Source organism: Diadema antillarum, unplaced genomic scaffold (genome assembly GCF_040938485.1).
Source record: "Diadema antillarum isolate AM-2024a unplaced genomic scaffold, OU_Dant_1.0 scf00000226, whole genome shotgun sequence".
NCBI classification, from domain to species: Eukaryota; Metazoa; Echinodermata; class Echinoidea; order Diadematoida; family Diadematidae; genus Diadema; species Diadema antillarum.
Genome location: NW_027271115.1, coordinates 1,270,176 through 1,286,976, shown reverse-complemented (window position 1 = coordinate 1,286,976; position 16,801 = coordinate 1,270,176). Strand labels below are relative to the sequence as shown.

General features: G+C 38.8%; 1 protein-coding gene across 3 annotated transcripts in view; it reads right to left on the bottom strand.

The window, feature by feature from the left end:
• The window catches only part of LOC139724737 (cytosolic arginine sensor for mTORC1 subunit 2-like), a 68,577-nt gene extending 56,653 nt beyond the window's left edge, over positions 1 to 11,924 (bottom strand). For 2 of the 3 annotated variants that reach the window (XM_071635859.1, XM_071635861.1), the window contains exon 1: positions 9,720 to 10,028. In XM_071635859.1, coding sequence (XP_071491960.1) covers positions 9,720 to 9,829 — 110 coding nt within the window. In that variant the 5' untranslated portion in view covers positions 9,830 to 10,028. Of the gene's footprint in view, positions 1 to 9,719; positions 10,029 to 11,442 lie in introns of those variants that run through there. The other variant, XM_071635860.1, reaches the window with a different exon arrangement.
• Positions 11,925 to 16,801: the final 4,877 nt, after the last annotated feature.

Here is a 16,801-nt window from a genome sequence, read left to right as displayed (position 1 = left end):
ACCACCGGCAAAATAAGCAGTTCAATACGCCAAAACAAATGTTCCAGTTGCGTCAAATGCAATGTCACCAATTGGGAAAAATGCGAACCGAACCGAAAATTAACCGAGCCAACAAGCTATACAAAGAAAAAAAAAAAACCCTGTAATAAGAACACAAAAGAAATACATGTAACAAAGCATAATAAGTATATGGCGATCAAATAACATTACATCACTGACTCAACCAGCGATGTTGTCCTCCATGATATAATCCAGATACTCATATACTTGTTATGACATCTCCATCATTCTTAGAGAATGAACATTATCCTGCCTTCAAAAGGACACACTTGAGTAAATCTACTGCTAAACTGACTGTACAAACGCACTGCTCTACAGCATAACCTACGCAATAAAAATATGTCAGAAACATGATAAAACTTCATGCAAACTCCAGCTTTTCACCTTGATAATGATATCCACAACCCACTCATACATTTGCCATTTGCCAAAGTATATTACCAACACTAATGCTTTGATTCAATTCATCATGAAGCACGTAAGAAATCATAAAATAATCCTTTATGTAATAAAAGACAAAAAAGGATAAATATCAACCTGACCACTCACAACTTGAAAACAAGGTACATACCCATAGGCCCATAATTCTGCTAATAATAAATGAAAATAAACTGATCTGATAACAATACATACATGGATAATAAAAAACATTAAAACATTTGAAATATATTCGTACCCAAGGTCAGCAGTTGTCCAAACAATTGGACGAACTCGTCTCATGGACAACCTGCCACCAAGATCACATATAATATAATATTCTAGCGAATATCTCTTAATAGACTCAAGCAAAACAATAATGATATGTATACTTGTACAATGTCTCACCACAGTTAATCGCTGTGACCAATCATGAAACACTTACTTCCTACTAAACCCTCCACCCCTCATGTACACAGACATTTTACTTGGTGATATAATTACTCCATTTCCATCTTTTATTTACCCAACCCATACACAATGACTCAAACCGAGATGAGAGTGGCGTTAGTGCCCTCATTCATGTGATCCCACTTTATGTCACACACATACTGTAGAAGAAATCGGTTGCTTGAAGTATGATATCTTCCCAAATCACGGCTATTATTTCCAAATGAATACGATACATCGAAGTCTTGAATATCGAAACCAGACCCTAAATACCTGCTGTTCACCGATATTCGACATGGTTATCAATGAATCAAAATAGTACAGTAAATAGTGAATATGAATGTACAATAGCATTGCACAAACTGAACTAAACCATCTTTATGAAATCACAGTAGTAACCAAACTACTCCATACACAGTTCAAAAATACCTCTTTTTGTTGTATCAAATTAATATGGAATAGTGAAAATATCTCCCCTAACTACAGAGTATGGTTTATCCCTATATTCAACATCTTGAATATGAAAAATATAAGTCAATTTACTACTTACAAAATATCTCCTCAGAATGTGCTTCTTTATTCACCCTCAACTCTGCAGTGCTGCACATTAAAGAACCTTCCCAAAAAATGGTGGCGAGCTTGCCTGACCACTTCCCCCCTACTTTTGGTATCATTCCACCTTTTTCTCATCACTTGTTACTTAACTTTACATCTTTGCAAACATAATTCTCATCATTATGGGACTTATCTTTTTCTACTATAATCAATCTCCTCTTGAATAAATGTGTAAATCAATTTGTGAAAAATATAGAACTACTTATTATCTGAGGACTCTTACATGCTCATGTATTGTGTGAAGGGGCTAGTGAAGGGATAGTTCTCATCTATAGGCGTGGTGGTCATCTGCACATTGTCAAACTATAGTACTACATTCCTCTCTAATGACCTTGATCCCCCCTTAGACCAGAGCACACACTCTCTGCAGTGCAGCAGTACTGACTGTGTTTTATAGGAAGCTAGTCTAATTTTGCAGACCCTTGTACTAGTGAGTTAAACACCCACACTGTGACTTATCGATTGCAATTTCCACTTCACGTCATAATCACATTGCTTATTTCTGTACAGATCATTAACTCATATTTTATGAACTTACCAGGTCTACTGTGCTTTCATGCCTTTGTCATAAACTACACTGTAGCAGCACATCACACAGTGCTCCTAGATAGATACTAATCATTTTACTATTCAAGTGCACATAGTTTTAAAGCACCCAACATAAACAAACGTAAACAATGCAAAACCTGAAATACAACAGGGCCGATGACCTCATCCACATATTACAGGATAAATGACCGGCTGATTAACCAAACAGATTACTTTCCACTTTGCACGTGAGCAGAAAAAGGGCATTTGCACCGAAACTTAACAAGCATGTTGGTTTCTAAATTCACTGAGATTTAAGCCTATGTGATGTTATAATTATTCATGTGATCCGGGATGTTGCTTGACCAGCACATCCACCATACCATAAGCCTGTTACTTGGCAGTACTAATAGAAAAAAAAAACAAAACAAGACAAAACTTCATGCATTGAGGGGAAAATGATAAAATATGCTTCCACAGGTATACTATTGACAGAATTGTTCTGATCCCCTGTGACGGGAACTGGAAATTGAGAAAGTGATGAAAATACTTTAATGAAGACTACTAGCTTTAGAAGTAGTCCCTATTTGTGATACGCTTATTTGGTATGTAGTGGGAAATTGGAAGAAAAAACAAACAAAACAAGACAAAACTTCATACATTCAGGGGAAAATGATAAAATGTGCTTCCACAGGTATACTGTTGACAGAATTGTTCTGGTCCCCTGCTCTACAGAAATTCTATTCGTTGTTTGAACATGAATTCCATAAATCGGAATGTCGGGCAAGCTCATGCCTTATGTTGCCTTCTGAACAAGTGAATAGCCTAGCCAATTGAGAAATAAGAGAGGTACAATTTGTAACAATGGTACATATTACAAACTGGCTTATTCACCATCACTAAATGATAATAATTACCATTATTTTTTTCAATTAACAGTCGCTCTACTAGATTTCTACAAGGGAAATTTGCAGATGGGTCTGACATTAGACAAGCCAGACCAAACGCTGTGCGGAGCAGTCTCAGACAGGGCCTTGCCATCAAAATGGGGAACCACAACCCGAATACAAAACTTATAACAATTTATGCATTACTTCATAAACATTTGTACGTTACTCACGTATAGTGTGTGATTAGAATTACAGAAGGTATTTAAGTCCATAGAGAGCCCTCACGATACGTCCATTAACCAAAAAATGTCACTTTCTAGCGCATGGTCCTTGACCGTCGGGGTTCATTATTGCAAAATTCAAAATTGTACATTGACCACTCAAGCAAATGAAAATACAGTTGAACCTCTCGTATCCGGACAAGTCGGGACTGGGGCTCATCCGGATAAGGGATTTGGCCGGATATCGGGAGACTCAATGCTTTATACATGTACATATACATACACATGTACTGATGTAGCCCATTGTAGTACCACATGTAGTAATGTGTATACTGCAACCTTTTTAGTGTTACGCTCAGTAACAGACCCCAAAATAGAGGTTCGAGTTTGCAAGAATGAAATCATTTTCTTTTATAAATTCTTGGGATGATTTACCTAAATAATTATTAAGAAATGTATCAAGTACTGACAATATGTAATTCGTCGTGTTTGTGTAGGAGATCTCAAGGAGTTGGGAATCACCCTTTCCTCCCGTAATTATTTTTAAAACAAATCATGGCGAGATTGCGTCCGTATAATAGAGAGATCCGGATAAAGGGAGGCCGGATAAGAGAGGTTCAACTGTAAAGTGCGTGTGCATATCTGGAAGTGAAGCAATGTAGGGCCTACAGGATGTGTGCGCTCTTTGGTAGCAGGTACTTCCAGTAGCATGGTCAACCCGATCTCGTGAACTTCCGATAATCAGATGTACCGTTCGCGCACACTGCATATAATTTTCATTTTCGGTAAGTTGTGAAATGTGTATGTCAATATCAATAACATAGCTATGTGGTGTCATTAATGAAGATTACTGGTACAGAATGAGTTTGAGGTGACAAAAAAATGATGTCAAGTAATCAAAACTCAAAGCGATCATAAAGCGATTGCTGAGCTCTCTTTGTGTTGTGGGCTGTTCCGGTACAGCCCTGTCACTATTTATACAGTGACTAGGCGGTGTATAGTTAACATTAGACATACCACCCTAGACCCTACACGACACCATAATGAAAGGCAAGCAGGCCGTTCAAGATTACGCATGAGGGGAGACCAAAAATAGGGCCTAGAGATTTTAATACACCTCTACTACACTAACACAAACAGGGTAGTATGGTAACCCTACTACAGTGTACATATCGACCGCCCTTATTGAAAGAGACCGCGAACAAGTACATGTAGTAGTAAATGGAACTATGTCTAAACCAACCCATGTAACGAGTGGCATACCACAGGGCAGCATTCTTGGACCAGAGTTATTTCTCATTTACATTAATCATGGCTCGACACTAACTTTTTTGTTTGGCGGCCCGATGGGGCCACCAAAATCCTAAATTTCAAATTTTTGGTGGCCCGAGGAAACATTTGGTGTCCCGAAAAAAACCCAATAAAAACATTAAAAGTCCTTTTTTTTAATGAGTCAAATATTTCAGATTTATGATGGTAAGAATTAGAAGTTGGACATATCTACTCATAAATAAACCGCAACAAACTTGCAACACTCACTCTCAGGCATTCATTCAGTCCTTTTCATCCATCCTTTGAACAAATTTAACTGCTAATTTCCGGCGCAAAAAGTTACGAATTTATTGACATACTTTTCAAAAAAATTTGGTGGCCCGAGGCGGGCCATCAAATTTGCCCTTTTTTGAAATTTGGTGGCCCGACTTTCATTTTTGGTGGCACCGGGCCACCGTTAGCGTCGAGCCCTGCATTAATGATCTGCCTGATATCATTGGAGTGCCAACGACGACAGTTAAACTTTTTGCCGATGACACCAAACTCTACTCTGTTGTAAACAACATCAGTGACCACACAGCCCTGCAAAGAGATCTTGAAAAGCTGAGCAAATGGGCAGACATATGGAAGTTACCTTTCAATACAGATAAATGCAATGTGGTTCATTATGGGAAGAATAACCCATGCTTTGACTACAGTCTTACATCTCAAGGTCCCTTCATCTCATCTTCTACCACTGAGAAGGATTTAGGTGTCACGTTCGACAATCAGCTGAAATTCTCAACTCATGTAGACAACATCACAGCAAGTTCAAATCGTAAGATGGGATTCATCAAACAATCATTTTCTTCTTTTACCGCAGACACAGAACAGATCTTATCCACACGTTCAAGATTATGAATGGGCCGGAAGACATTAGACTAAGCAAGTTTTTTAACTTGAGAACTGACAACAGGACTAGAGGGCACAAGTTCAAGGTAACGAAGAACAGATGCAAAACTAAAAAAACGGTCAAATGTCTTCTCACAACGTATCATCACGGAATGGAATAATCTCCCGGATTATGTGGTAAACAGTACATCACTCAACTCTTTCAAATCCAACTTGGAGAAAGCATGGAAGTCAAAAAAGGACAAATACAACCCCGAACAACAATTCTTATGCCCATGTTCTCACTAAAACTGCACAGCACAGAAAACAAAAGTTTGCTAGTTACCATATCCAGATGATGGAGCAGCAGAGGGGCAAATAAGTTTTGTATAACATTAATGCCCACAACCAGGTATGTTAACCAGGTATGAAGTACACATTGTAGAGCCATAATTAGTATTATTGGTGCACAGAACGTTTAGTACGTACATGTATGCACTTCAATGCACACAGAGCACATAAAAATGGATTGGCTTTGACTGTCGATGAGGATGTGTTGGAAAACGTGCAAATTCACTGGTCATTAATGCTGGTTTTAATCAAGGATAAAACTTCGAATGAATATTCTAGCCGAATCATACTGTAATGTCTATGGAAGTTTCTAAAAAGCTTCGTACAACAGAGTGTTCAATACAACTTGGTTTGCGTGCATTGTCAATGCAAAAACAGCGGTCGATCTCTATATCGAGCGCCATAGGGACTAGCTGAAACGAGGCCACGCAAGCGCAAGTTCGACGGCGATATTTTTGCACTGAAACTTCGAATTGAAAAGAAAACAACGGCATTTGATAGTACTGGATTTTATTAATCATGTGGGTCAAGTTTTTTTACGTAAATTTCAGTGTTAAATATTCTTATCAAGCAAATAAACATCAGGCGGTCCAACCATACTTGAATCACACACACAAATGTTTGTATGGGACTACAGTACACATACTGTAGTACACACTGTGTCATGTACGAAAGTGACTGTGACAACCAAAAACAAAAAACAAACGGGTTGTACTTAATGCTCCGAGGGGACATCAGCGTTTTTACCTTGGAATATCCCTGTTCTCCATAGCAGGATTTTTAATAAGTTGAGGACGAGTCCCCAGTATACTTGGGCAGGTGTGAAATGCATGTTGTAGCGACATCAAACCGTCCTCAATGTAGTGTAGAATTAGTGTATTGGCTTTACATACATGAAATACGGCACGGATGCCAAGGCATCCGTGCCGCAACTACCACCGATGCACCTATGTATCCGTCACGCATACTAGCAGTGCACAAACTTCGGCACGGATGCCCACTTCCAGAGAGATGATTTGAGGCACCGATGCCTGCAGGATCTCTCTCTCTCCCTCTCTCTCTCTTTTTCTGCCAAAAGATACAGGCTACCATACATAACATTTCCTGAAAAATTGCAAAAAATTTCTGCCCGTGAGCCACGCCACACAGCGCAAGGATAGCAAAAGCATTATAGATACACATAACACTGTATGCATTCAAAATGAAAACACTGTTATGGCAGCAGGCCTTACTAGCAACTGAGAGTATATTAGCTCTGGTACAGTGGGAGCTACAAGTATATGATTGATGATCACTGGACTCTTATAGTCCTCTGCAACTCTGGGGTCTTTTACAAAACTGCATGAAGTGTACCTGAATTGAGATGACAACTTAATACCATCATGGATAGTGACACAAACATGAATCTATAGTCTCCCTTTCTTTGAGGGAATTTACACATTTCAAAGCATGAATATCCCTTGCACAGTCCTCCATTGATGGTTAGATGCATCACACTTTATATAATGTGGACAGACTCCAGGGCTGCATACATGTACGGTTGCTATTGTTCAATGCCTATTGCTGGTCGTCTAGGGGAAAATTATGAATCATGTGTTTTATACAGCTGCATCAAGCGCTTTAGTTGCTGTTGGCCACACAACTAGAATTTCATCCTGCATAATGCTTATTGCAGGAAGGGGTGCTGGATTAAAGTAAAATGCACTTGACCTACAAAAACAAAAACAAAAACAGTCTTTTTGTACAGTCATACATTGTATCAGCTGAGGGTAATAGCAATTGGGATGAGCAGGATGGGAAGTGGCATTTTAATATTGCGTGCTACAAGTTTGTACATCTGACTCATGGTTCTTTCTCAGAATTGATTAGGATACAGCTATGGTGAACTTCTGAGAAATATTTATACTTCGGTTCTTTCTTTTTAGTATTCTTTGAAAATACTTCATAAATTCCTGAAAGTTGTTGTTACATGCACTGATACATTTGATAGCTGTACCAATGCCATGTCTGCACAAAAGCCTATGATACAGATGTATTCAGCTTTGGGGAAGCAGACGTTGCTGTAATGTAGCCATTTCTTTCATGTACTAGTATTCACTTTCTATGCATGCTGTGTTCACAAAAGGTTGCCTTTACTACCACAAAGCTTGCAGGAGGCTTGCCCTACCTAGCAACAACCTACGAATGCTAAATAAATTCCTGCCTAAGGAACCGTATTGACCATTTCTGTAAGGCTGCGTTCACATAGAAGTATACGGTATTCGCTATTCGCTATTCGCTATTGAGGCACCCAGTACACCATCATCCGCACCGTCAACTCGCCATCCCATGCAGTGAGTAATTCTTCCTCCTACATCCCAGCAAATCTAATTAACAATTTCTAAACTGCATCAGAATGTCAGTCTACATGCTTATTTTTGCTAAAGGGCAAATCCAGACCAAAATTGTCATTATTTCATAAAAGAGAGACGGTATACACTGCAAGAAAATCGAACAAGCTCGATTCCCACTATGCTATACTATTCTATGCTATTCGGTACTTTCGAATAGTGCCCTCTTATGTGAACCAGTGTTAGAAATCCTATCGTTCGATTCAAGCTATTCGCGTGCCCTCGAAAACGAGCCCCGAATACCCGAATAGTATACTTCTATGTGAATGCAGCCTATTATTGTATTACAATGTATATTTATTTTCTTACAGCCTAGTAATGAAGCATTTCATTCACCTGCTCCCTCTAATCAAATTCCTTTGGCAGGAATCACTTAGTTGTTGCTAGGTAGGGCAAGCCTGCAGCAAGCTTTGCAGTTGGCAGGGGCAACTTTTGTAGAAAAAATCATGCACAGAATTTGAATGCATTCCCGAAATGGTTTATTGGAGGCAGCCCCGGGAATAAAATGACATCATTACTGGACTGTACATGTACGAAAAGAAACAGCCATGAACTTTAATACATTACAGAACAGTCTATTTGGTTTTCTGATTTGGTCTGATGCCATTAAAATGCCATGACATGTCATGCAATGCAAAGGAACTAATCAGGAAACATTCTTCAACACACTATCAACATGGTTCTTTACTCTACCTATCCAAGAGAATGAGATTGGTTAACCCATTGAGGATGGACTGATTTTGCTATCTACAACACGGATTTCCCATAGACACTTGCCCTGGTATATTCGGGACTCATCCTCAATGGGTTAAAATGAAACTTGGGAGCTGCGGATTATTCAAAATGTGTGGACAATTAATGATGACACTTGCATACCAATTGCATCCACGTACCAATGGGTGTGTGATATTGTTCGCCCCTTCATCTTCCCTGATACACAACTGGTACCACTGTGTTCACTATGAGGCTTTAGTAGCAGTGCACAACGCAATGCAGCATGGACACTTGCACATTACAATGGTCCCTCAATCATTAACGTGAAGCCATATCAAGTTTTTACCTGTTTTGATATTCAAGCATGTCAGATTTTTTTTCGCTTATTTGTGCTCGTAACTAGAGTCAACGAAAAACATTGGTTGTGCAGGTCTGACTGTATGTTTTCCTCATCGGCAAGTCTTACTATACATGTAGATCCAGGAAAATTCTTGTCAACAAAAGTTCATAAATAGGTTAAAGAAATCAAAATGAACATGTTCAGTTTAATGAAAATAACACTCACATATTTTCAAAATCTTTGTTTTTCCATCATGAATATTTGTATGAATGCAGTCATCACATGAAATGCAATACAGCAAAGTTATATTGTGCAAACAAACTTGTCCAAATACAGACTGAGCCCGTGCATACCACTGTGAGGTACTATTTGTTCACAGAAAAGGTATCTTATAATCTTATCTTGAGCACATGCTTGCAAATGGAGATACGATACAGCCTTTTGTGATTCAATCCCTCAGGAAGTATAGATACGATAATCAGGAATCTGAAGAGCCTGATACTGCCATCACATGAAATATTAGATAAGTTCTCAATATTTTTATTTTCATTTTTTTGGGGGGGTGGGGGGCAGGTGGTTCCAGGGGGGAATCAACTCTCACCTCTGTTCATGGAGAAGAGCAAGCTTGACCAAAGAGCCAATGAAGGGCAGCAGATCTGACCGCTTCACAGTCGCAACCCGCAGCCGATGCTCCAAGATGTGGAGCTCCATGGCACCACCTCTGGTGGGGTGGTGGGTGTGGTCAATTCCAAACTGGAGGTGGGTGGGGCTAGAGGGGGCACTGCTGTCCCACCACACACTTGCCCCCCTCAGCAGCACACGAAGGGCAGCTCAGCACCAAACCTGGTAGGAGAAAACCACAGACCAGAATGGGACTAGAGTCAGAAAATGTGACAGACATAAAACACACACACACACACACACACACACACACACACACACACACACACACACACACACACACACACATGCATAATTTGCATATCATGCACCGCACAGATGACACAATCTCCCTCTCTCCATGTTTCTTATGGGCGAGATTGTTATTAGACAGCTGTTGACCTGATGAATATTCAAGTCCAATGTTGTAACTCTGGATATCTGCATTAACATACTTCAAATGAAATCATGAATAATTCATAATATGTAACTGATCATACACTACACATGAATCCTATCATCATACTGGCTTTGCTGACTAGCTGCTAATAAAGGCTTTTACTACATAATTACATGTACTCATAAAGTTTCTCTCAGACATTGGTTTTAGAGAGTGAATTGGGAATATTAGTTTCTGATACACAACGCAGTATGATCAATACCTTTATTGTCTCAAGCTACTTGCTTGTTCTTTTTCTGCAACTTCATAGACTGGTTCCTTGTGAAAACATGTACAGAGAACTTTATTTGAACACAGATAGAATTGAGAATGTGGAAAGCATTCTTTACATTTCTTTGAAATGCACCAATGGTTGATTAAGAAAAAAAACAAAGTAATTAACACTCATGGCAATATGCAGTCTCTTTCCTTCTTCACACCATATCCTATTTGTGGTCATAACCACATAAACCCACAACCTGAGTTACAAGAAGCTGATGTACTATTCAAATTCCACATCTCCCACCACCTACCAAACATTTTTTTTTTAATGGCAATGAAAGTTGATGAGATAAAGACTGGATACAGAGTCTAGTCATTTACTCCATAATTACTCCATTAATTATGCCACTTTTTTTCATTTTTATTTATTTATTTTTTATTTTTTGGCAAGCTCAATATTGTGTGAATTGGGACAGGCATGGCAATTTCTCAGGTTTTTAATTTTTGTTAGTTTCATCTATGTTTCATGAGAACAATAATAAAGGATCACAGTATTTACAAATGATTTGCATGACAATTCAGGATCAAGAACCAGAGTGATGGAATGTGAAAAAGAGCAGTGACAACATAAATCTTATGGTGTATGGGGCAAATCTTGATTCTTTGTGTATTTCACAGATATTTAGAGGGCTCACAAGCATCCCTCATCCCCATTCCCACTAAAAAACGTATGGCATATATTCAGAACATATTACTGCATGTAAAGCAGCATAACGCACCAGCTCAAATTATCTCCTGACATTCTACAAGACACCATTAACATGATTACCAGCAGGTCTATCCTTGCTTTCTTTTTTTCAGGACTGAATAGTTCATACATCATGCCTATAAAAGTGTGTATTACAGCCTGTATTTTCACCAGCGAGACCAGCAAAAGATATTACGTCGGCATGAAAGGTACAGACTGTTCCTGGAGAAAATGAGTTAATGAATTGCAACTCACACGATGGTGACTCCTAGGCGTTGCCCTTGCAGCACACTCTGAGGCACAACCTCAAAAAAACAAAAAACGAACAAACATAAAACAATGTTCCCTCCAATGTTATCCCCAGCTCCTTGGGCAGCGACTCCGATCTGGTACCCTGTGAATGAACGCCTAAATGATCACAACACCATTGCCATGTCAGGACTGAGCAAAGAATCCTGCCTTTCCAGAGTTCTTTCCATTCACTGCTGAGGGTTGTGAGAGGAATGAACAACCAACTCTGACGCACCCATGTAGCTCATAAGTATTGCATCATTCTTGGCTCTGTCTTCCCGGGGCTGGCACCTTTGCCTGGACGAGTCAATTCTACATGCTTCATACACACTGGAGGTGATTCCAGTCCTCCTTCAGTTTCACTTTTGACACCAGCACCAAGCTGTTGACAATTGATTCACACATCACACCACCCGAAGCATCCATACGCTGGGCAGGAATCAAGTTTCTGCAGTGCCACAGCAACGTGCAGCGACCACAGCGAGTCTGCCTAAAAGGTCAGGGGAGGCAGAAATGTCACCGGGCCGGGGATGTGTTCACACCCTGCTGAACAGTAATGCTTGTCCCACCATAGACTGCTATTCAAGCTTACTTTATGCAAGGAGGTACTATGTACCCATTCTTTCTCAGTCCCATACAGTTGACTGGGTGCCTGGTCTCCACCAATGGCCAGAGTTCAGGCAGCTGACCACCGCTCAAGACGTGCATTCCCACACGTAGCCTTACCCTACAGTCCACATGTGACTCAGCAGTCTTCCCTCACAGCTTTCTTTGGTTTACCAGGTCTGCTGTGTTTACACATGGATGTATAGTTATTTGCCCACAGGCTGTGCTCTACAAGGGGTACAGTTTACACTGGGTTGATTCTTCACAATTGGCTGCACAAAGCTCACTGGGAGAGCACAAGGCACATCAAACAACAATAAAGTCACACATTTGTAGGTCCTTTTCCCTTCCGGTACTCATTTTAAAATGAACATCCATAATCAAAATTAACGGTGCAAGAAAGACTGGGTACTAAAAACCCTCATGCCGTGGGCAATCAACAGTGAACGTTGGATAAGGAAAACATGAGATGCATCTGTTTTTTAATGCGTCCTCCTAAAAACTTAAATTGCAGAATGTATAGTGTATTCTTTGGTGAGAGTGAGTTATCTCAATAAATTTGAACATCTCCTTAAAGGTCCGGTTTACCTTTGGGAGCAGTGATTTCAAGAATGTTCAAAATATCACATTTGATGCATAGGTCTGTTGTATCACAAAAACATCCTATCATATAAAATTTTTGCAATAAAGCCTAAAATATAAGGAGATATCTGTGTTTTTCTCAATAAACCCTAACTGTATACAGTTTAGTCTAGAAACATTTTTATTATAACTATTGTTCACATTTTGTGTATTTAACAACACTTAACATCGATTATACGGATTCACATTTTTACAGTGGTTGTTTCTATCCCTAACTCACATTTTAGAACTATTTTACAGCACTAATGCTGGGTTTTTGTTTCATCTGCAAATGGTAAATTATGCCTTTAAGGAGCTGTGCAAAGCAGCTTTCCTGCAATGCAATAATCAAAACTCATGACATCATATGCTAAAAAAAGAAGAAAAATACAGGCTGGTATCACAGGAGTCATACCTGGAAATAATTTAATTACAACACATTACTGGTTTCATACCTTGAAATATATCCTCACAGACACACATTTTACCAATACCCAAAAGGTCACTTGTACCTGGCAGGGCCGGTGGAGCATTTTCAAAAGGGGGGGGGGGGGGGGGGGGCGCACTTCCGGGTTTCATGAGCTAACAAGAAAAAAAAAGGTCTTCAGCTCATTTTTCTCCTTCCACTTCCGGGTTTCTTCAGCTGACAAGCAAAAAAAAAAAAAAAAAAAGAGACAAGTCTTCAGCGCAAAAACATAACCTTGCAACACTCACACTTCAAGATCTCTATCTATTTCTTTTTAGTACCACTTACGTACTTCTGGGTTTAAAAAAGTGCCGGGGGGGGGGGGGGGGGGGGGCGAAGTGACAACACCTTGTGTATTCCTTTGTATGGTGCACAAAAAGTGCCCCCCCCCCCCCCCCCCCATGCTTGGCAGAGAAAGTGTAGCATCTGAAGTGATGTGGGTACAAGGTGGATTTCTCACTGGTTTCATTCTAACAGTAACATCAGGTTAACTTATCAAATCCCCCAAATCGCATTTTTGTGGTTTCATGTTGTATCTTTTGAAAACACATTTGTTCCAATAGTAAAACATCTTCATATTTCTGATGTTTCGTTATACTGTATAGCTGTTTATATATGATCACATCAAAAAGTTACTTGTTTTGCCTTGTTTTTCCCTCTTTTGTTTAGTTCAGTAAATATAGGTGATTTCTTGTATTTTCTTGTAATTGTTGCAGCCCTTTAATGAGTGTATTTTGAAAAGGAACCATTGGTTTTTCTTCTTCTTCTTCTTCTTCTTCTTCTTCTTCTTCTTCTTATTATTATTATTATTATTATTATTATTATTATTATTATTATTATTATTATCATTATCAGTATTATTATCATTATTATTATTTTATTTTATTTTATCTTATCTTATTTCTATTATCTTTTCATTACAAATTCTGCTCTCTGTTGTGATTCTTAGGACAGAATTCTAACTTTTCTTTCGTTTCAGCCCTACTTTGGTTGCATACTACTCTTCACTTCAGTTGTGATATCAAATAAAAGCACCTAAAGCTTTACATTTAAGACAAATCCTTAACTTGGCAATACCTTCCAGAAGAAAACAGTTTTTTTTAGTCTGTGAAAATGGCAGTTTGTAATTTCTGTTGAATTTATCAAGTTCCATAATGTCTTTCTCTATGGCAGGATATGCAGTATAACAAGCATTGGCTATTTGCTGACCACAGAAAAAGAAATCATTATTTTTTGCAGCCATTTTTTTTTTTAAACAAAATTTCTTGGGTTCAGCTGCACACAAAGGAACTGCTTCAGATTATTATTTCTTCATCCAGTCTACTTGTCACACATCTTCAATACATATCTTAGCCATTACAAGAAATACACAACATCACATGAGGGTCTATAATACGTCTGCTCTCTACTCCAAAATCTATGGCAGAATCAAGTACATCTACGTCTGTTCTGTACCCAACTCCCATGTTGTATGACACACAATTGATGGATTTCCACAGGCAGGGTGTGCATCTCATACACATTTACTTTGCTACCATGTCAGGCAAGCCTCTACGGGACTTCAATCTAGCTTTGCAGTTGCCATGGGATTCCTTTGTGAGTTATGCCTAAAATATCGCCAGGAATTTCTTCACGCTTGTCGGCACTAATTCGCGCTGTTCTGGGGGTGGGTACGGGAGGGGGGTTCCCCCCCGCGCAAAGCGCGGAAGCCTTCGCTAATGCTCAATACAACACAGATAAATCGCCGCTAAAATGCCACTAAATGCGACATTTTCACGGAGATGTAATGAACGTTGTGAGGGGCATATTCTCACAGAAACAATGCAGAAACTCCATACCTTTTGTTGGCCGCAGTTCCTAAATAATAAATGAAAGAGACGTAGGTGCCAATGGTGAAGGTTCCAATTTCTTTTAGGCCTTTCCTGTTTCACTGTTGCAATAATTAGCTGTCTCTGCATCGCAACAACGCGCGCCGTGTATAACTATACCGTAGTGTTTTTGCTTTCCCGCCGTCTGCTCGACCACATGGTAGGCCTATTGCATGCAGATGCGCGAGAAGCGATCAAGAACTTTTGGGACATCGTTGCACTTTCCTTTCTGGGTATACTGCGGTAGTTTGGCCGTGACAGCAAAGAGATATCATACAAAAATGTAATGATGGTCATTATTCCGAGGTTTGTTTAATCATAAATGAAACGATTCATTACTGAGTACAGTGTACTTCGAAGGTTTGTAATCGAAAACAACAACAACACCAAAGGTCGGTACTACAGATGAACGTTCAAAATAAACAAAACTGATTTCGTTCGGAGATTTAATTATTTTCCGATCAACGAACCTTCAGAAAGGAATCTATCTATCATCGTTATTGTTTCGGAATAACAAACCTTCAGAGTAAGAAAACTAACCATTTTGGGGCCGTTGTTGTATTTCGAAATCATACTGGCAGAACGTTCGAAATAACAAAACTGATTTCGCTTGGATATAAACGAATATTATTTTCTCCTTTATCATTTTTCGATTAACGATCATTCAGAATTAAGAATGTAGAGTATCATTTTACCATTATTCTTTCGGAGTAACGAACCCTCAGAGAACGAAAACTGTAACCGTTTTGGGGCCGTCGTTTTATTCCGTAATTATACTGGCAGAACGTTCGAAATAACAAAACTAATTTCGTTATGAAATGAACGGACATTTTTTCTTAATCATTTTTGGATTAACGAACCTTCAGAATAAAGAATCTAGCATCATTTTATCATTAATCTGTCGGAGTAACGAACCCTCAGAGTAAGAAAACTGCAACTGTTTTTGGGCAGTCGTTTTTTCCGAAATTTCACTGGCAAAACGTTCGAAATGACGCACTGATTTCGTTTTGAAATTTACAGACATTTTTCTTTATTCAATTTTCGGTTAACGAACCTTCAGAATAAAGAATCTACAATGTATTATTTTATCATTGCTATTTCTGTCGGAGTAACAGACCCTTTAGAGTACGAAAACACACTGTTTTGTGCCGTCGTTTTATTCCAAAATTTCACTGACAGAACGTTCGAATTAACAAAACTGATTTCGTTGTGAAATGAACGGACATTTTTTCTCAATCATTTTTGGATTAACGAACCTTCAGAATAAAGAATCTATGATAGTATTATTTCATCATTAATCTGTCGGAGTAACGAACCCTCAGAGTAAGAAAACTGCAACTGTTCTTGGACAGTCGTTTTATTCCGAAATTTCACTGGCAAAACGTTCGAAATGACGCACTGATTTTGTTTTGAAATTTACGGACATTTTTCTTTATTTAATTTTCGGTTAACGAACCTTCAGAATATAAAGAATCTACAATGTATTATTTTATCATTACTATTTCTGTCGGATAAACAGACCCTTAGAGTACGAAAACACACTGTTTTGTGCCATCATTTATTCCGAAATTTCACTGGCAGAACGTTCGAAATGACAATTGATTTCGTTTTGAAATTTACGGACATATTTTTTTTCTTTATTATCTTTCGGTTAACGAACCTTCAGAATATAGAATCTAGTATCTATTTCGTTACTATTTTTTTTTTCTGTCAGAGTAACGAACCCTCAGAGTAAGAAAACTGTTACTGTTTCATTCCGAAA